We start from the raw sequence: 22612 nt of genomic DNA on the forward strand, positions 1-22612 counted from the left end.
AGCTCAAATAAAAAAAAAGTATTTCAAATAATAATAAGAAAAGGCACCACCACCCCTCCCCTTCATGCAGAAAAACACATTTAAAAAAAAAAAAAAAAAACCTCAGCAAAATAAAACTTCCTGTAATCTGCTGTGACAGCTTAGCATGAGCTTTTGGAGCGAAAAAATAACGCAAAACAAAATGTGGTAGATCCTGTTGAGATTTTTTTCCCCTCCTCACATCAACACCCACACCTTTGTATCCTAGGGAGCTACGGAGAAGTTTTCTTGTTTTAACTTTAGAAAGATTTAAAATCTTTCACTTACAAGAGTAATTCATACTCACTTCTAACTCTACCTCTTCCCATGCTCAGTATGGTATACAGAACAATGGAAAACAAAAACAAATCACTCAGGAAAAAAAAATTCTCCTCAAAATATTAATCCTTAAATTTATTTTACATCTGAACACACCTATTAAAATTGAGAAAGAAATTAGCAGAGGTAAGAGAGATGAGACAAACAACAATCTCTCCCTCCTTCCAGCCTTTTTAATCAAGAAACCACAGCATGCTGTATAAACTCTTTCCATTTCATCCTACTGCTGCTTTGTTCCAAGTCACAGAGCACACACACCAGAGAACTCCCAGAAACGGTGCAGGGGACCAGCACAGTCCCTCTGTGTTGTGCCTCCATTGCTTACTTTCCCATTCTCTCCTACATACAGGCAGAGCTTGGCTGCTTCCTGGCCTCCTGAGGTTGTTCTGTTGGACTCTTTCCTTTGAAGAAAGGGTGAGGGAACTGGGCTTGTTTAACTTGGAGAAGAGAAGGCGCTGGGGAGATCTCATTGTGGCCTTATAATACTTGAAGGGAGTGTATAAACAGGAGGAGGTATGTCTGTTTACGAGGGTGGATAGCGATAGGACAAGAGGGAATGATTTTAAACTGAGACAGGGGAGGTTTAGGTTGGATATTAGGAGGAAGTTTTTCACACAGAGGCTGGTCATGTACTGGAAAAGGTTGCCCAAGGAGGTTGTGGATGCCCCATCCCTGGAGGCATTCAAGGCCAGGCTGGATGTGGCTCTGGGCAGCCTGGTCTGGTGGTTGGTGATCCTGCACCCCCATAGCAAGGGGGTTGAAACTGGATGATCATTGTGGTCCTTTTCAACCCAGGCCATTCTATGATTCTATGACTGAAACTGCAGCCTACTGGTCTCAAGCCACCAGGGTATGCCAGTCCCCATAGATGCCATTGCTATGCCCCCATGGCCAGATCCCCATCACTGTGCTATTTCTGCCTTCTCCCATTAGTAAAACCTTTACAATACCCTCTCTCTCTGTGGTTGCAATTAGGTTCTTCACAGGAAGACAGCACCAAGAGAGCAGTTTTACCAACTATTCTGCAAATTAGCGAATAGAAATACGCTGCGTGAGCCGTGCTTTGTTTATATCTTTTGCCAATTATATTTGTTTGAATCATTTATGAGAATGCTTCATAACACGCTGGTAAGCATTCAACGGTAAGCTTTGCTAAAATAATCAAGTCTTTGTAACAGGCCAGTTGGTACAGCCTCTGCTATTAAGTCTTTGCTTTGAAGTAGGCAGAGACAGCCAATCTGCATGTGGATAAACAAGGCTATAGGCTAAACACCAACATAAATCAGCTGAATTACAGGTCCCAGGATAAAGAAACATTCAACATTAAGCTGCTGCCCAGCTGAACAGCTGACCTGGAAGCATACCACACACTGGTCAGATTACTGATCAGCCCATTTCTGAACTGCTAAACAGTTGCTCTATTTTCCATCACTCCAGAGGATTGCCTAGTGACTAATTACTGCAGCCCCCAGAGAAGCTGCAGCCTCTTGGATGCAGAAACCAAACCGCAACGAAGCTGATGATGTAACGGGGATGGGAGGAATGAAGAAGTAGTCACAAATCAGCTCACAAAGACAGTAATGCTGGTTACTGAAATAAGATTGTGTGTGCTGGGAGAAAAAAATACCTTAAAAATCCATAACAAACAGTACTGAAAAATAATAACCTTAAAAAGCTTATTTTATTAAAGCAGCTGTATCTATAATTTCAAAGTAGGAAGTATAGGAACTACCCATTTTTATCAGTGGTAGCTCAACTTCTCCATTTATCAAATTTAAATAGTGGCTTCCCATTTAACAACCTAGAACTAGGAAACATGTAATTCCCACTGCCAACCACCTTACAGAGTGTGTGAGGTTTCAATACTGTTATCCATATGAAGAACATCTTAATGTGCACATTCAGCTACTTCCTCACAGACCAATAACTGGACAGAGAGTAAATAGAATCACCTGCGTAGTGGGGCATTTTCTTCTATGTCCTCCAAAGTCTCCAGAGAAGATCGCTGGGAGATCAGCCGACGTCTATGGAAAAGAAACACAGAACATCACCACCGATTAGTGTGTATCACAACGTACTCTGAGTGCTATTGAGTAAAGCTCACAAACAGTTAATTATCCAAGCCTCGCATTTGACTAATAATCAAGTTTTATTTATATTCTTCTTACCTTATTAAATCTATTTTATTCCAACCAGAAGAAAAAAAAATTTATTTCACAAATGCTTCTGTATCAAAACAGCAAGCGAAACTTCACATTCCCAACAGCTCCTCCTTAGTTTGGGCTTGCAAGTTTTCCTTTCTGTAAGGGTTTAACACCCACCCACCAACAGTCCTTCACTTGCTGTATTGCAGCTTGCAATGCCAAAACATGGGGGGTCTTTGACAAAATAATGCCAACGTAGCTCTGCAGGGACCAACTGTCATCCACACTGTTACAGGGAACACTTCTTATTTTCTTTATTCCTCCTTGCCCTTTGCTCCCACCCTCCCCCCCATTTTTTTTTCTTCCCCTCAGCCATGTTCATCTCTGACTGTCTCATCACTTGCTAGGAGTGACTAAACAGAAAAAAATGCTGACTGAGCTGGCAGCGTAGAGTACATAACTGCCATCTGAAAATGAGCTCTGCTCATTTCTCCAAGCAGTACCAAGCAGTTTGTACTTTAGACCAGATTTTTACAGCTGAGTCTGATCCACTGTCAACCTCTGCAAAATTAAGTTGTGAAGGAAATCTCACTGTTTTCACTTTGCTGGTTATCCTGATCCTGGTGGGCACAGAGGGAACTTTCAGCACAGCCACATTGAAGCAGATGCTGCACCACATCCAAGCATCCCAACAGAAACACAGAACTGGGAGCTGCACCCAGGCTTACAAAACCATCATAAACTACAAAAAACAGGTATGACACAGCCCACCCAAAGCATAACATGGAAAATCATGCTCCTTGCTGGCAAATCACAGTCAGCCTCTTTTCCCAGGTAACAGTAACAGGACTAGAGGGAATATCCTCGAACTGTACCAGGGATGTTCAGGCTGGTCATGGTTAGTGAGCATGGTGGGGATGAGTTAATGACTGTACTAGATGATCTTAGAATTCTTTTCCAACCTGAATGATTCTACAAGATGGAGAAATTGGAGGTTTCAGCCACCAGTATTGCTAGTGTACCAAATGATAATGATTGCTTTTTATTGTTGCTATATATGTTATTAGGTTAATAACACAGGCATCATAGAATAGAATCACAGAATCATAGTATGGCAAGGTTGGAGATGACATGCAAGATCATCTAGTCCAACCATCCTCCCATCACCACAAGCCACAAGCTCTACCACTACCACAAGCTTCTAAACCATATCTTGCAGCTCCTCACCCAGACACCTCTTGAATACTGCCAAGGACTCCACCACCTCCCTGGGCAGCCATTACAGTGCTTGACCACTCTCTGAGAGAAAAAGTTTTTCCTTATTGTCTAACTTAAACCTCCTTTGGTACAGCTTGCAGCCATTTCCTCAGGTCCTGTTTGTTGCCTGGGAGAAGAGGCCAAACCCCTCCTCATCACAACCTTCTTTCAGGAGGTCTCCCCTGAGCCTCCTCTTCTCCAGACTGAACAATCCCAGCTCCCTCAGCCGCTCCTCATAGGATTTGTGCTCCAGACCCCTCACCAGTTTCGCTGCCCTTCTCTGGACACGTTCCAGGGCCTCAATGTCTTTCTTGCAGTGAGGGGCCCAAAACTGATTACAGTACTCAAGGTGCGGCCTCATCAATGCTGAGTACAGGGGGATGACTACCTCCATGTTCCTGCTGGCCACACTTTCTAACGCAGGCTAGGATGCTGTTGGCCCTCTTGGTCACCTGGGCACACTGTGGGCTCATATTCAGTCAAGAATCAAACAACACCCTCAAGTCCCTTTCCTCTTCACAGTCATCCCACCCTCATCCCCAAGCCTGTAGCGCTGCATGGGGTTATTTCAGCCAAAGTGCAGGACCCGACACTTGGCCTTGTCGAACCTCACCCCATTCACCTCAGCCCAGCAATCGAGCTTATCTAGATCCCTCTGAAGGGCCTCCCTACCCTCAGGCAGATCAACACTACCTCCCAACTTGGTGTCATCCGTAAACCTACTGAGGGAACATCACTTCTGGGACAGCTTTGAAGACTGGTCACGCAGTTGTCTGCTTGCTGTTTCAGTTCCTCTTGCATCCCTTGTTGGTCTCAACTTGTTACGCGCAGCACTGGGATTCTGCCTCCCGGCTTCTGCTTGCTAACCCTGAAAGCCACACAAGCTGGCTGGGAATCTCTGCACCTCTCAGCACAAAAGAGCTCACTCTGAGCTTGAACAGTAGTGATTTTGCAGTGCTTTAAGGACCTAAATGTGGCAAGTTAAGTCTGCTTAATGGCTGCTGAAGAAAGCGGGGAAGCTCTGTGCTCATCCGGGTCTGGAAGGGGATCATGAATAGCTAGCTGAGCTCCCTCCCAGCTAGTATGAATGTAAGCAAAAACCTGGATACATTCATCCAGGAAGAAAGGAGCACACAGACCATCAGAAAAGAAGCATGGGTCACACAGAAGCTGACAAAGACATGCTCTGGGGCTGCCCGTGCTATCTGTCCCCTGTGCTGGCAGCCAGCAAGGACATCCAGCAGAGCATCTTACCCATCTGTGAACTGCCACATCTTTCACCTCTCCCCAGTCTGTTCCTTTTAATCAGTTCAGCTCCTGGCACACACACAGAAGCACTGCTGAAGATGTACAGCAGCTCTGCTTAAATCGTTTCATACCACCTGGGAACCTCACCCTCTTTTCACTGAAGAAGCTCAGCAGCAATGAAGTATGCACAATGATTCTGCTGTTAAATCTTTACTTTGTCGCCTAATTAAGATGACCTAAATACCAATATTTATAAGCCTTCCACAGCTGGATATTATACCAGATGCCAACTAATGAACTTACCTGCTGTGAACTAACTCACATCCTGTGCCATGCGCATATGAAGAAAACAGTTTTGGAAAAGCAAAGCTTTTGAAAGGGGGGGGGTTCCAGGGAATACAAGCCAAACCAGTTTTTCACCATCTTCATTAAAAATTAATCACCTCGACTTGCATTTAATATTTAAATTGATCCATCTTATTTCTTTCTGCAGGCAAGTGGTCAGGGCTTGTCTATACAACTTTTAAATGGGTTATTTTCCAAAAAATTGATTAACGTGCTATAGCAGCTGCTCTATATAGAGACTAGCAGTGAAATAAATAACCTGAACTGGTTTACACCACAAATCACCAACACTTTGATGCCAAGCTGTGTTGATACCTATTTTGCACTCAAAATGACGTTTTACAATAATAGCGAGGAGACAATCCTACTGTTAAGTAAGAGATCAAAACAGAGTAGCCCTGTGCAACTCACACAACATTCATGCTTTTGGATAACTCTTCCTACAGACGTATTTGAATGCAAGAGCGTTTTAACATTTACAGGGAGTGAATGTTAGCCAGCTAATGAACATTAAAATGCAACTATTCTTATTCATAAAATGAAAGATGCTTCAGGAGAAATGAGCAGTTCTCCCAATTCAAGCAAAGTCTCAAAAACATGCCCCCAGTTTAACTACTACTCCTATAGGTATCCCCAGTCCCTCTCCCTTCATCCCAATGCACACAGAAGCAAGCAGTGTTAGCTCTGGAAGATGATAACTCCCATTTGTTGGGGTCAGCCCCATAGGACTTGGTTGCCTGCAGTCTCATGCAGATAACATTGAGTTATGTTTTTTTTTCCAATCTTCAAAGAATGTGTAATATCACTTTCCCTTAAACCTCAATCTAAAATATTTTCTGCTCTCATTTCCTCCCTGTTTCCTGTGCAACTATTACATGAGCACAGAAACCACTGATAGCCTAACATCAAATTTCGAACCAAAGCCAAAGAAAGACACTAAAAAGATACTTGATGCATTGGTATTTTAAATGGTCGTTTTCTAAGATATTCATTACCCTGTTTGCATGCCAGAATTATCTCTGACCAGCTGTTTGAATCCCTGTAGAAGTTTCTTAAGACTTAAAACGTTATCTCTGTTTCTCCTTTACAAAGTCAGATTAATTTGTAGTTCAATTTAAAAAAAGAAAAAAAAAGGAAAACGAAACAATGCAATTCTGTAATCAAAACTGCAAACAGTCAAATAAAGTACTCTGCAAAAAGATTTGTTCTAACAACCCATTCATCTATAGAAAGTTATCTTCATTGTCAATTGCTGCAAAATCCTCAGCTCAATAATGTTAAACCTACACAACTGTAAGCCCCTTAAGACAGGAGGTGATAAAAAACGAAACTGCAATCAGAATACTGGATAAATTCACCCAGGAAGGAAGCAGATGATAATCCAAGAGATAAGAGAAAATAAATCCATGCATAATGACCTTCTAGCACAGCTAGGAAACTAGGAAAAAAGAGCTGCATTTTAAATGTGCTTAACTTCTGTGGAAGTTGTAGACGCAGTGTCCCAGTGTCCCTGAAGCATCATCTGGATCTATCTTCTTTACTGTGAGAGTGACAGAGCACTGGAACAGGCTGACCAGAGGGACAACGGAGTCTCCTTCTCTGGGGACATTCAAGACCCGCCTGGATGCTTTCCTGTGTGACGTACTGTAGAGGACCTGTTCTACAGGGGTTGGAGCAGAAATCTCCAGAAATCCCTTCCAGCCCTTGCAATTCTCTGAATGCAAAATCAGGAGCGACAGATCTCTAAAGAGACAGGGGACTGGCACAAGAATTGCTGAGATGAAAACTATTCATAGACAGTATGGTATGTGAACATGCATGTGTGTTGGAAAGCAGGAGATAGGGTTGTTGGAAGCAACCTGCACAATCCTACTTGGTATATATAAATTCTTACTCTAATTTTGAAAGAAGGCTTTCAAAATTAGGTAGTGATATGAAATCTCTGATGAAGGAAAAGAAGAGGATTAAATCTTGGAATCTTCAATGGAAGAGCAATCACCAAATGTTGTTGAATGTGGGGCCCCTTTCATTTTACCTTCTTCAGCTGATTTCCTGATTCACTGAAGACAGATCTTGTTTGAAACCTACTGTCTCCTCTCTGTAGCAGCTGCCTCTACACCCTGTCCTCCCACTGCTAGCTATGCCCAAGCCATAATGAGAGCTACAGCAGCAATTCAGAAAGATTCATTTAAAGGCAAAAGAGCTCTCCATGTTCCCAAAATCTACATCCTCTATTATATGTAACCAGTGATTTACAGACCTACTGTTTTCACTTTCCTGACTCTGCAGCAGTGTGATAGCTTTCAGAAGGCTCGTGTGCTGTGATTTATGTTGAATGCACCAGAACACTGCCACGGCTGTATTTTTTAAGAACAGCCATTACCTCATAACCTAACACATTATCATGACAAGGCATCATCAGGCACCAGCTCAATTAAAAATGGTACTCAGAAGTAGCAAAGAAGCAAATGGCATTAATTGTCTGTCCTACAAAAACAAAGATGCTTGCCAGAGCAGATACTATTGCATTGTAAAAAACATGAATACTTCATTGCACACCCTTTTTCTAAAATAAAACACAGACCATAATAGCCTGTTTGATCAACATCAATCTAACAGATTCTACACGTTGTTTATGCCTGATAGACTCGGTACATTGTAAAATTATGAATATTTGTCTGTCCACAAGCAATGCTGCACCTTAGGAATACACATCCTTAGGATCAGACTTCTACAAGTAGAAAAAGAATCAAACCTAAAAATCAAAGACCCTATTTGAATAAGCCATACTCCAAAAACAGCTTTGAAATTATAAAATCCAATTACGTTGCATTTTAGAGCAATCAAAGTTCTTAACTACACACCTGGAAGCCTAGGGTATAGGTGATGCCACAACATCTGGAAACACACATGCACTAAGACATCTGAAAAAAAAAACAAACCTTCCACTCTGTCCTGTGCATGCAATGATACAATTAAGACTGCTACCTTTTTCCTGTTTGTTTCCCTTTATTTTATTCATGGTAGTTCTTAGATAATCTACGGCCCTACCTCATAATCTTGCCTCCAGATGCATGTGCAATCTAGGAGAATTCTGCAAGCCCAAACCTTAACATTAGATTTAGAAAAGATGTAAACAGGCACTAATACACCTTTTCTTTACAAACGCATCTTAGACATTATGAATTACCCTATGATATTCTTCTGGCAGAGAAAATAAGTTCTTATGTGAGCAGAACAATGACCAAACTGAGCAAGTGAAAGCTAGTATGAGGTATTTTATGCATGAGATATGAACTCTGGCACAGATGGTGATAATATAGCTTTTACCAACGCATACTTTGGATTTAGTTCTGGGCACATTTGCCACAAATTCCCTCAGGATCAGATGCTTTTCTCCCCACCCTATTGCATATCTGGGAGCAAACACTGGTCACGCCCTCTCCTTGGCCATGCATTGCTAAAACACAAGCCAATTCACACCATTCAGGAAAGCCCAACGCTGATATCTTAGGTATCCAACACTGGACATACTTTCATACATCTGTGAATACATGAGTTACTACAAGGCAGTTCAGTGCCACAGTTTTAAATACTCGCACATCCAGTAAGGTTAATGCCCTCTTGTTTGTTAGTCCATGTTTAGACAGTTAAGTATAGCATTTTATGCTTACATTAAAATGTAACAGAGCCTTGTTTCAAAAATGACAAAACAGGATCTGTTCTGCAGGCAATGGAAGCGTAACTGCTTTGACACATCTGTGAGCTTGAATCTGGGCCTCACAAGAAATAGCTCTGTTCCCTACCGGTCAGTCTTCTTGCTCAAGACAGGCCTGAAGCCAAGCAGCGTGGCTGCCCTGGGAAGAGCAAGCTCCTTCCTCTTCTCCTCCACCCCTATTACTGTGACTAGGGGCAGCATTTGCCTGGACTGATAGGTGGAAGCAGAAGATTAGATCATTTTCTCCTCTCCCTGCTGCGGTCTCCTGCTCAGAACAGCGTACTGTAACTGGCACATTCCCAGCCTGAGGTTGCTCTCCCATGGCACACATCTCTATTAAAATTTAAAATGCTTTTAGAACTCTTACTTCATGCAATCTGCACCGTGAAAGATCAGCTATGAACTGAAGACAACCGCGTATCTTTCTGAATATCCTTCTTACCAACCACAGTAAGGGGTATGACTCAGTTTAAGAGATCGACCTCTGAGGAACCCTCACTTCTCTCAGAAGGTCAGCACTGCAGAAACAGCAGCAGCTTGGGCACCAACAGCTTGCAGATGCAGGGCAGGCATCTCCACATAGCACGCTGACTGCTGCACCAGGTTACCCCAAGGGTGATCCCTCGCACGTTCAACCTTTCTTCAGCACATCCAAAAGGTATGTTGCATTCACACTGCACAATTAAGAAGGTAAGAGGTTGGTAACACCACGGTGACCCACTTCAAGTGTTCCTTCACCTGATCTAATCTAGTGTGCATACAAGAAAATAAATATGTAAAGCAATCATTAATAATAGAGTTGCAACCTATTTTCTGGCAGAGATGGTTAATGGATAATGGTTCACACCCAAACCTTACAGCAAGGTAAGGAGGATCCGAGTTACCCAGCTCTTAAAACCACAAACAAATCGCTAACATAACTAAGCAGCTGCCTGTGAACAGAAGCTATGGGGAGAAGTTTTATAATATATGTGGTACAGAATATAATATAGAGAAAATAGAAGTAAAAAATTATCAAGCTTTTCTTTCACTAACAGACATTTTCAATTACATTTTTTCCTACATTTCCTACATTTCCTACATTTGTTTATATTCACACACGTTATAGATGGTGGTAGGAAGAAAACAACCCCAAGGCAGTGCAGAAATGGATGCAGTTTATACTTCAGGCTTTGCTATCTGCCTGAAACAAATCAATCACATAGCCATTTCTTCAGCATTAGCAGGAGTAAGGATTAAGCACACACGGATGTAAGCTGACAAAGATTCACTGTTTGTTAGTCTCCTCCTTCCTTTCTCCTCCGGTACTCTTCGTGCTTTCATCAACACCCCTCAGCAACATGGGGGCCAACACTCCTTCCAGAGGCTGTGCTACTTACTCCCTAATCCTCAATCATTTGGATGATGTTTCTTGATAACATAAAACAAGGCACTCCGCCATCTGACTCGGTGGTAATTTTTAAGCTCTGCAATGAATTGCAACAAATTCGCAGCTCGTTAGCAATGAATTAAATTGATGAAAGGTTACATGGAACCAAGGACAAGTTTTACTGAGCATCTCCTGGCAGTTTCTTTTCCAGGCCATCAGCTCTCTGCTACCCAATGAATACAACTTGTACTTCAGAAAGTCAACCACCTGTTTCCCTGTTAAAAAAAAATTATATATATATATGTATATTTCCTAATGAAAGTACAAAGAGCCCCTCTTATGTTAAGGCAGCCCATTTCAGGATTCTGCTCACATCTTTTACTGAGGGATACTCTGATGTAAGAGCATAGCTAAGAAATTTGAAGGATTTGCAGATTAATCAGCCAGAGAGAGGATGTGGGTTAGGCCTGTGAGCAGGGTGCTCCTTTGGGATGCTATCTGTAGCTCAGCTTACCACAGACGAAAGAAACATGCTTTGGGAATGCAAATGAATTAGGATGTCACAAAAAGTAATTCAATCTGGACCAGTGGGGATTTACATTTGGTTAGTTACCAGCAATATCTTTATTTAACTATAATCTTAGCACAACATCTAGTATTGACACTCATTTGACTACATCTTACTAAACCTAATTTTTAGAGTAGTGATAGCTTATACCAAGTTTCTTAGATCACATCTATATTATATATATGTATGTCTGTATCTGTCTATGTGTGTGTGCACTTGGTCTGTAAACAGATTCACTGAACAGGAGGATCTTTAATATGTGAAAACGGGTAAGAATTTCACTCATATCACAGTGTGGAAGAGATAAGTGGAACAAGACAGCTAATTAGTCATTCTTCGTTTCAATCCTCAATAACCACAGAAGTCTTTTTTTCCTGTAGGCATTGTCTTACTTCAAACAATTGATAGATAAAAAAGAAGTTCTCTTCCTGAAGGCACATAAGTATTTTGATACAGAACATGAAATAGCATTAGAAATTAACTGCAACACTTCTCCCCTTTCCTATGCACTGGAGTATGTCCATTAGAATGCACTGCTAATATATAACCACATTACCAGACTGACAAATTCTGCACACTTGGCTGTTTTGGTACTACAGAGCACAAGCCATTAATAGCTGACTGCCTCATTCAAATGAAACAAGACAATTATCAGATGTAACTTACACAATTAATACTACTGCTGCCAGCATTTTCAGCTGAGATTTGGTTCTTTTATAGCTCATTTGAAGTCTTTAGGGGACATGTTATTAGTACATCTGTCCTGCTGTAAACATAATTATCATGCAAAATTCTATTTATCATGCTGAACAGGAAGCACTTTGTATCAGCCTTTCAGCTTGAGCACACTGATAAACAGACATGCGAATGCATCTGCCCCAGCCAGCCAGAACTGTGCTCCTGCCAGGGGCATTGCTGTTGCTTTCTAGTCGAGTCCACAGTGATTTTCTGAACAGGCTCCTGACTTGAGCTAGCCTCAGATCTGTATTTCACACTGCATGCTTGTTACACTAACCAGTTTCACAGACCCCATTACTCTGCTCCCCACTCCACCCCCCGACCCAGAAAACTCATGTGCAGGCTAAGAGAGATGGTGACGAAGGAGCACATCACCATCTGATTTACCACAATCTCTAAAGAGGGGCTACAGGAAAAAAAAAACAATACAAAAAACAAACTCTTCAGCGAGGTTTGTTGTGATGGAACAAGGGGAAATGGTTTCCAACCAGAAGTGGGGACGTTTAGTCTGGATATAAAGAAAAAGGTAGGGCTTTTTGTTTGTTTGTTTGTTTGTTTTTTTACAATAAAGGTGGTGAGGTGCTGGAAGAGTTTGCCCAGAGAGATGGCAGATGCCCTGTCCCTGGAGACACTCAAGGTCAGGATAAGGCTCTAAGCATCCTAATCTAGCTGCAGGTGCCCCTGTTCATTGCAGAGAATTTGGAGTAGGTGACCTTTAAGGGTCCTTTCCAACTCAAACAATTCTATGGGTGTATGATGACTGGGGCTGTACACCCAACACTATAAGTCACATCCATGTCACGTGCACCACCCCCTTCAATGCAACACCACTTCCAATATATTAACATAGGGTCAGGCCAGGCACAAGCAGGCATAAGTTAAAGAGATACCAACCCACACTATAGTGGATTTTGTCTAACATGGATGTGAGGTTTTAAAAAGTAACGCCTAAGACTCTGGTACTTACATGCAGAATAGATGGAAGCTTGATAAGCAGAGAAACAGCCCTCATGAACACCTGTTAACTTCCAGAGACCTACAAAACTTCCTAACACAAAAATAAGATTAAATGAAATAAAGGTCAGCCCTGCATAGCCCTCCTGTGAACTACAGCTTTGTACCTAGGTTAAGGCAGCCTCAGTTAGTGCTAATTAACTTACATTGTGACCGAAAGTTAGTGGGCATCTAAAACAGTCAGAGGGAACAGGTTTATGCTGGCCTCCCTCAGGCTCAACAGATAAAACAGTAAGTAACATTTTGGACAATGCTGACCAGACCTCAATCTTCAGGTACACAACAGCACAGCTGCAGCGAAGTCAGTGTTTTCTGCTTAACACAGAAGAAACAAAGCAACATAACAGGAGCAAAATCTGAACTGAATCATTTTTCTTTATCGGTTCAAACTCATTTTTGTCTGGTGATTAAGAACTGCCTGGCAGGACCCATGGGGCTTGCAGGCTGCCCTGTGCTTGATGGAATCTCACTGCTGCGGCACAGGGCTGCAGAGGAGACCAAGTCCCCGTGGTGTCAGGAAGCAAAGGTTGTTTCAGTGAGAAATTATTTCACTGCTGACAAATGCGCGATAAATGTACAGAATATTTTTAAAACGTGGGAGAAATTCACAAATCCAAACTAAGGCAACTGCTATTGTAGGCTGCCGCTGGTCCATGCAGAACAGTCCAATGCTCATAGAAACTATGAAATTCACTGTTAATACATGGACCAATTATGGATTATATTTTAGGCAACTTATTCCCAGATCATTCTGATGTTTCATTAAATTTTGCTAAGACAGGGTAGCTGTGAGAAATGAGCTAGCACAGCACTTCAATCAATTATTCCCTTTAAATTCAAGAACTGCGTGTATCCAGACTGCTTAATTTCTACCGTACATCTGCGTTTGCACATCTTCCTTCTCTGAAGAGCTTTCAAAAGCCGAAGTTTTAATCACAGGACTATTTTTGATCCTAATTTTCCAAGCTGCAGCAAAGCTACTTCGTGACCCAATCTGATGGTAAGTGTACCCTCATTATGCAGTGGTTTCAAGGCAGTCGAACACTAACTAGTCCTAATGTTTATTGTTTTTAATCACTAACATACCAGGTGCCTGATGTCCAATTAGAGCTATCAGTCTGCAGATATCACTTCAACCAAGGTCAGCAAATGACTTGTTGAAGTTAAATGCTGCCTGGTGCGAATAAAGCACATTGCAGAACTCTGCCTCAACATTCTCCCCCTCAGCCATACCTTGGTGCACAAATGCTATGAGCAAAGGCAAATCTGCTTTAACTTACACCAAGCTCAGACTTCTGCTAACAGAAACAAGCAGGCCAAAGGGACACACATAGGTTTGTAACATAAAAAATTTAAAAAGCGCACAACACAGCTGGAAGGGTAGAATCTTCAGGAGCACCAACCACATCATCAGGAACCAGAGGTGTCTGCTAGTCTTCAGGTTCAGAGTTTTGACTAAATGACAAAAAAATACGTATACATATATATCCACCTTTAAGGAGGACAGAAACATTTCTTACTGTTGGAACATGGCACCTTTCCAAAGGGTTCTGCTTCCTCAAAAAAAAAAAAAAAAAAAAAAAAAAGCTCAGTTTCCTCTGGTTTGGATCACAAGAATAATTAACGGCCGCATTTCCAGGTAGACAGAAAATCTGGCTTACACACAGCTTCCCCCTCTTCCCCACATCTAACAGCTTGCTTGATAGGACCACAAAGAAGATGGCAACCACCACAGAACAATCATCTCCCCAAAGTCATAATCTTTATACAGCAAATATAATGAGCTTTCTCAGTGCCACACTGCAACAATGTTTAACAGGATTGCAAAAGCAAAATTATATTCAGATCCACAGAAAATGCAATGAATTCTCCAAGAGCATGTTCTAGTTGTAATTAATGACAGATTTCATTAATATTCACTTATCAAACTCTTTTGCTTTTAGGCTTATGTCCCACTAACACAGGAACACTGGAGAAATCTCTCCTGTTAAAGAAACTGCCAGGCATTTGAGATAACAAATGGAGCAAGGCCATACTGTTCTCAACCATCTATTACCCCTCAACTTTATGATTCAGAAGCTCTTTCAATTCAGGAAGTATTCTGCCATGAGTATCAGGAAGGGGAAAAAAAAAAAAAAATTGCAAGGCATTTTGCAAAGTGGTCCAAATACTTAGAAGTCTCCCTTCTCCTTTCTGTACCTATAAGGGGATGCTTGGATGGCCCCATGCCATGCCAGAGGGTACAAGAGGTCCCCAGCGCCAGCACTGCTTCCCTGTACCCACAAAATCTCACTTTACTATGATCCCGATACTGATGTATGTGCTTCAATATGATCCCGAGGTCATTTCAACCCACCTGTTCTCATGCTAAAGGACTGCAATTTTCTCAGCAATTCATAGTACTGATTCTCTGATACAGAAAAATAATCTGTTCTCTCAAATGGGAGCAGCCAGAAGACACAGGTTTATAGCCATAAAGTTATATCTTCCCCAGGCAACACAAAGGCCAACAACCCAGAGCAGCTCCTCGGGGCAGCCCTCAGAAAGACTGCCTGTAGCTGCACGCTTAATGCAAAGTGAGAAAAATTACAAGGAGAAGCTGTATGCCCAAGCCAGGCTCCCAATTCACATCTCACTACCCAAAGTCAATTAAACAAAAGAGCTTTGGGAAAAAACCTCTGCAGTGCCTTGAGCTGCTGCCAACAACAGAGAAAGGATGGGAAAGTAAGGAGGAAAACAAGGAAAAAGAAGCTGTGTCCCACCCCAACATCATCTCTTGCAACAATTTTGCAGTACCACTTCTTGTTTTGCTTCTACTGCTGCCCATGACTGTTATAACCAAAAATCATTAGGTCAGGCAGACCCAGGTGTCCCGACGGGACACCCTTCATGACTGCCTCTGTGGCTTGAAGTGAGAATTAGGGGCAGCCAGACCCACAGCCTGCCTGTTGCTGGGACCAGGCCTAGGCAAGAGCTGACAGTGAGCTGCTTGTAGGCACTGCTCCCCGAGGTGGCCATAGAACAGCATTACGAAACCATACCCACATAAAGCAGGTAACTCTGACAAAGCTCCCTGCTGGATCTGAACTTTGCCGGGAATGACATCTGGTCTCATGACAGGTTAACACGCTGTTGGGCATTTAGCATGCCCTGGAGCACCCGACTGGTTTTGTCGGGGCAGGCAGCAGTGCCGCCTGTACACGTCTACAAGCAAACCACATTTTCAAAGCAGGAGGCAGTTGCCTTGCAGAAAATAATAAAGCAATCTTAGAAGTTAAAAAGTCAGAAGTTCACCTTGACCATGCTCAGTACTACAAATCTCAGAGGGAAGAGTCAGATGAGGTTCCCACATCCAGACCCTTCCAGAAATACAGCTGCAGAGGTGAGGCTCATGGTAGGGCCCTCTCGTTCTCTGCATCTCCTCCTAGAAACACACTGCTGATTGTCAGGGTGTACTTGCTTGCTTTCCAGTTTCACAACCCTGGCTTCAACTAAGGGAGACAGCAGAGCACAGCAGCTAGCCCTGCTCCCACAGTGCCAACATCTGCCTCAGAAGCAGCATTTTCCCTGACTCATGGTCCTGAACAGCCACCTCTTCCACGATAGGATTTGGTATCTTCCTCTGTCAAAAAAAAAACGGGTGCAGGAACTCTACAAGTGCACATACTACCATGTCTTCACTTCTACCTGCTGATTCTCTGAAAGCAGAAGGCCCGAGACACCACTGACTATTATCCATTCAAACAACAAATAAAAAGCTAAAACATATCAAAAATGCATGAACTTCTGTGAATTTTTAAAGAGTTATCTTTTGCCCTCTGGTATGAAGATTTTTCAGGCTGCATCTTTTAAAACCCTTCTTTGATCCTAAAAGTTACCAACTTTGTCAAGAAGGCAGAACACAAAGAGATTAGACTGAGTATCTCCACCTCATTCCTATAGTCCAGGAACTTTAAAAGCCTTCCTCATACACTGCAAGACCTTGAAGCTTGTAATACTGTAGTAAGACTCGCTGCAATGGAGATGGAGAGGATGACAAGAATCCTTTATGAGATCATATAAATTGGAAACATCAGTGCTTCCAACTGTCATAAAAAACACCCTAAAAGTCTCAACAAATGCTAAGGCACTGTTTATAGTATCTGTTGCTTGGTCCTTAATTTTCCCTAACCAGAAATGACATGCATACATCTGCCACATTTCAATGATTGCTGAACTTGCACGTGCGGAAAGTTCAAGAGATGTACTGGGTACAGCTCTACTCCCACCAGCTAAAAAGCTAGGTGTTTCTGAAAGCTGAACTATCAAATGGGGATATAATAGCAGAATTGTTTCTTAAGCTTACCTGTGCATTTGCTTGAACCAGCAACTCTTTCAGTTTAGGGTGGTACTTTGGTTGGTGAAATAGAACGTTGGAACTGTGAGCATATTTACTTCTGCCAAACACTGCTTTGGGGCCAGTAATCCCTTCAATTGCCCCAAACTACCTACAGCCACCTCCTAGAATAAGAGCCTGCTCTATAAAGAACTTCAGATAGACAACGACAACAATGAACAACGGTAAAACCATCTGAAGAAAATTCTGAGAGCAGTTTGTCTTGCCTCCTTAGAATCATAGAATGGCTTGGGTTGGAAGGACCTCAAGGATCATCACGCTCTGACCCTTCCTGCCACAGGCAGGGCTACAAGCCATTAGACCAAGCACCAGATCAGTCTGCTGAAGGCACCATCCAACCTGGCCTTAAACACATCCAGGGAGAAAGCACCCACAACCTCACCACTCTCAATAAAAAACTTCCCCCTGATATCCAATCTGAATCTCCCCTCCTTTAGTTTAAACCATTCCCCCTTGCCCTAACACTATCTACCTGCATAAAAAGTTGACTTCCCTCACGTTTATACACTCCCTTTAAATATTTGAAGGTCAGTGAGGTCTTCCCACAGCCTTCTCTTCTCCAGGATGGACAAAGCTAATTCCTTCAGTCTGTCTTCACAGGAGAGGTGCTCCAATCCACAAATTATCTTCACGGCCCTCCCTCTGGACCCTCTCCAAAAGCTCCACATCTTTTCTGTACTGGGGGGCCCACACTTGGATGCATTACTCCAGATGGGGCCTCACGAGGGCAAAACATAGGGGGACAATCTCCTCCATGACCCTGCTGGCCGCCCCTCTTCTGATGGAGCCCAGGTTACCCACTGGTCTCCTGGGCTGCAAGTGCACATTGCTGGCTCATTTTAAGCCTTCATCAGCCAGAACTCCTAAGTCCTTTTCAGCAGGGCTACTCTCAAGGACTACTTCTCCCAGAATACAAGAGGATATAAGGTATGAAATACCTTGAAAAAAATCTCACCCTGACATGACTTTGTGAAAAAAGCAGATCCATGTTCAGACTGCCATGATTTAGTGTGCAGTATTCTACTAGGTTGTAGTAAGCTATATCCAGCTTTAACATTAAAAGAACCAGATAACTGAGAAAAGTCTCTAGTGCCAAGCATTTGATCTGATTCCGCGCAAGCTCACGCACCTGAACACTCGCAGAAGTACCAACACTGCATGACTAATGACTTCTGCAGAAACCTTGATTGACAGGGCTCTTTTTCAAACGAATCCATCTAACCACTCCTTTTGGCTCTCTGTGTTAGGCAATGATTTTGTGAGAAGCCAAAGGCAACAAGCTACCTGTGAGAGTAAGGCTGAATGGATCAGCAGCTGTCTGCAGGATCAGGCTGTTTTTATAAAGCCATTTTTCATTGTCAGTAGCTCACTCAGAAATACTTGTTGCAAATTAATCACTTCTTTCAAAGGGTATAACTAAGAGAGGATTTACTTCAGAATAGCATTAGTGGTGAAAGCACACAAAAAATCTTTTAAAGAGACAGCTCTTCAGACTTGTAGATGGTACAGATATTAAATGCAGACAAAACAACTCTATCAGAGTTAAAATTATTTTCATGTGAAACAGCTAACATTATAATATCACACATCTTAGATCATCTGACTTCTGCGTCTGTCTGCATATTCAGCATCACTGTCCCAAGCTGAATAAACACAGGCAGAGAAGAAAGAGATTCTTGTTTCCTGGTAAAGCTTATTGCATTAAAGAACCAAAAGCAGTGTAAAAGGCCCATTCAAAAAAATGTGTCACAAAACACTTCACTACAGATCTAGGAGCTTTGTTGCAAGGAGAAAGAAAAAATAAAATAAAATGTGCTGAGCAACAATACTGCCTACTGGAATTACATACACACAACCTAATTTCTCATTTACAATTTTCTGTTAGTAAGGAGTTACGTGGGAGCTGAAGTCCTACCACACTGATACCAGTTACATCACTTCAGGACAGATATTAAGTGAAAGAGTGAGGATACAGACCACACAGCTGTCACTGAAAATACTTAATCTTACAAGGAGGATGCCACACAGGCAATTAAACAAGCAATGTACCTTCCAGAATCACTATATTTTATTATCTATACATTCATGTCTTTCTTTTATTTCTAAGAAGGAGGACAAGAACCAAACTTCCGTAGTATGCATTTTTGGTCATGTAACACTTCCAAATAACTACCTGAAGGAAGGTTGTAGTGAGCTGGGGTCAGCCTCTTCTCTCATGTAACTGGTAATAAGACTAGAGGGAACAGCTTCAAGCCGTGCCAGGGGAGATTCAGGCTGGACTTTAGGAAATACTACTTTTCTGAAAGAGTGGTCAGGCACTGGAATGGGCTGCACAGGGAGGTGGTGGAGTCACCAACCCTGGAGGTGTTCAAGGAACATTTGGATTTTGTGTTGAGGGACATGATTTAATGAGAACTATTGGAGATAGGTGGATGGTTGGACTGGGTGATCCTTCAGGTCTTTTCCAGCCTTGGTGATTCTATGATTCAAACTATAGATAAGTTGCATCTGGGTAATATACAGAATAAAGCACCCTGATGGCAGCATTATCACATATTAAGATGAACTAAGCTCAGCACCCTCCCAAGCTTGTTTGCATATTAAATTTTGTGTTTTTATTAGGTAGAAAGAGTGCAAAGAAAGAGACCCCAAACCTAAGTATTTCCCCTAGCTGGTTCTCTCCCTTGTTTTTCCTAATACACAGTCTGTACCTATGACATGCAGGCAGTGCTGTGAAGGTTTAAAAAAATAAATAAATTGAAAACAAAACCTGGGAGTAGAACCACTATAGTTGTAGACAGGAGCAACAGGAAAAAAAAAAACCAAAAACCACAGTATTTTAGCAACTGGTAACATTTACCCCCACACATCCAATACAGAATAAACATCCTTGTATAAAATAACGAGGACAAACACAGTGTTAACATACGGCCATTGTTTGAAGTGAAATACAGGTTCAGCTTTCACAGTAGTAGGACTGGAGCTGTACTAAGCTCTACAGGCTTTACACCACCTTTTAGACTGCAGAAACAAGCAGAAATGGATGCTCAGTCACTCTGAGTGCCTGCCACCAGCGTGGGCTACACAGGAGGATGAGGACGGGGAGGTCATACAGGCTGAGAACGCTGCAAGCTGTTCTGTCAGCAAGCCTGGTCCAGCTGCTCGATCCCAACATGGGGCATCAATCCATAGATTCACCAAGTAAAGCAAGAGATACAAATGCTAACAGGACATTGTTCCATTACCTTTGGAAAAGCTACAAGGAGAACTCAGAAGATTTCCCCTCTTGGGCATGACCTGCTAGCTTTTGGAAAAGAGTGGAAATGCATTCTTTTTTTTCCTCTTTTAGAGACACAGAATCCACCTGACAAAGAAATCTGAAGTATATTTCTGTCACTCTTTCTGACTGCATGTCCATCTCTAGCATCATCCTTCCTCACTGCAAATCTCTGCAAAGGAGGGAGTTTAAATGCTTTGATCTGAGGGAGACAGCCCCAGCCAGCAGCAGCAAACCCCAAAGCACACAGATCTTTTGTTCTTTTGATTCTGCCTTCCTTTGCCTCCTCAGACCTGAACAATAACAATAAAAAAAGATCTCTGCTCCCCAAACCTCAACAGCACCAACTACCATCTCCCCACAAAAGCTCTCTTACATTCTCCTCTAAAAACAGGGTAGGACAAGAGGAAAACCACGCAGAACAGAGTTTAAACTTACAAACTCTCATCAACACGATATAGAATTTTGAAATTTCTTTTTTCTTCTACTTCACCTTTTCCAATAAACAGACAGGAAAGATGTCTGTTAGTGTGAATAATTATAACCTCCAATGGAAAGAGGAGAGCCAATTAATTCCCAAAGAAAAAGACTAGGTGGAAAAGCATTTGAATTCACAGAGTCCAATGAAAACAAAGCCAAGTGAGAGGAAATGCATTTAAAAAATGTAAATTAGCTTACGTCCCTTTGTACTATAAGGGAACTGAGATTCTATGAGCATATCTGTGTTTGTCTTCAGATAAGAGGGATGCTTTTGAAGCCAACTTTGCAATGATGCTCACATACTGTGTGCTGTGCTTCTCTTGGTACCACAGAACAGTCTCAGAGCATGAAGGCTCCCCCACAGGACTAAACCAGATGACACCAAGCAGGAACCCACTGTCGGCACACCAACTACTGTTAGGCACCCGGTCTGCAGGGCCAGGCTAGAGTAGGCCTGCAGGCGCACAGCATAGACATCTTGTCCTCAAGCTCCAGGCTCTACACTCTGCTCCTGCTAGGCCACATTGCTCGACAGCATGGTGCAGTCTGCTAGATTGAGAAAGCCCATTTCTCTCCCTGAGGCTTCAAATTTAAATAATTCACCGTTCTGATGACTTTTATTTTCTTCAGTGCATTGTATGTTTTAAACAGCTTGTGCAAAGCAAGTGTAGTGCTGCCAGCAGGAGCAGGGAGGAGACCATTCCTCTGTATTCAGCTCTGGTAAGGCCTCATCTTGAGTACTGCGTTCAGTCTTTTCAGCCCCTCACTATAAGACAGACATTGAGGGTCCAAAGTATGCCCAGAGAAGGGCACAAAGCTGTGAGGGCTCTGAGGTTTGTGGGGGGAGGCAAAGGGAATGGGGATTGTTCAGTCTGGAGGAGACCTAAGAGGAGCCCTTAATCGCTCTCTACAGCTGCCTAAAAGGAGACTGCAGTGAGGTGGGAGTGGGATCAATCTGTTTTTCCAGGTAACAACAATAGGACAAGAGGGAACGGCTTCACATTGTGAAAGGAAAGGTTCAGGTTGGATATTAGGAAAAACTTCACAGAAGGAGTCACTGGGCACTCGAACAAGCTGTGCAGGGCAGTGGCAGAGTCACCATCTTCTGGAGGTGCTCAAGAACTGTGTGCGGATGTGGCACTCACAGACATGGTCAGTGGGCACGGTGGAGATGGGTTGACAGGGCTAGATGATCTTAGTGGTCTTTTCCAACCATAATGATTCTGTGATTCTAAGGAGCACTAAGCGGGACTGTTACCTCACAGCAGGACACAGATTCGCTGCGAAGAGCTGTCCAGGCTTTCAGGTATTTGAATTCCAACTTCGCTCTCATTCTAAACTTGAGAAAACAACAACCCCAAGGGCAGAGAACCACAGTCATGTCTCATTAGGAAAGAACAATCTACACTTCAGTTTTCTGTTTCCTTGTTCACAGACACGTTAATATTCAATAATGTAGGAGACTTGTAGTTATGTGGCCACAAACTCCATATTTTGAGTTAGATAAGGAGAGTTTTTGTCTATTTCACTTGATGCATCATCACAAAGCAAGTTCTCTGAGCCACTTAGTTAACAAGAAGCATGCTGCTAGCTCCAGTCAACGCAGAATTACAACTATGGTCTGCAGCACCAAGCGCTCCCTTCAAAACGAGGGTAGACGAGTGTGTGAACCAGAGCAAGGCTGATAAATACAGGAATCAA

At 42.6% G+C, this 22612-nt stretch overlaps 1 protein-coding gene across 2 annotated transcripts in view; it reads right to left on the reverse strand.

Annotated features, from left to right (window-relative positions):
• CABLES1 (Cdk5 and Abl enzyme substrate 1) overlaps nt 1–22612 on the reverse strand; it is a 67173-nt gene that overhangs the window by 34885 nt on the left and 9676 nt on the right. For both annotated transcript variants that reach the window (XM_042833968.1, XM_042833977.1), the window contains exon 2: nt 2310–2381. In XM_042833968.1, the coding sequence (XP_042689902.1) occupies nt 2310–2381 (72 nt within the window). The remainder of the gene's footprint in view (nt 1–2309; nt 2382–22612) is intronic.

This window comes from Centrocercus urophasianus, unplaced genomic scaffold (assembly GCF_019232065.1).
Source record: "Centrocercus urophasianus isolate 14NV4802_14NV808 unplaced genomic scaffold, USGS_Curo_1.0 seq_11, whole genome shotgun sequence".
NCBI lineage: Eukaryota > Metazoa > Chordata > Aves > Galliformes > Phasianidae > Centrocercus > Centrocercus urophasianus.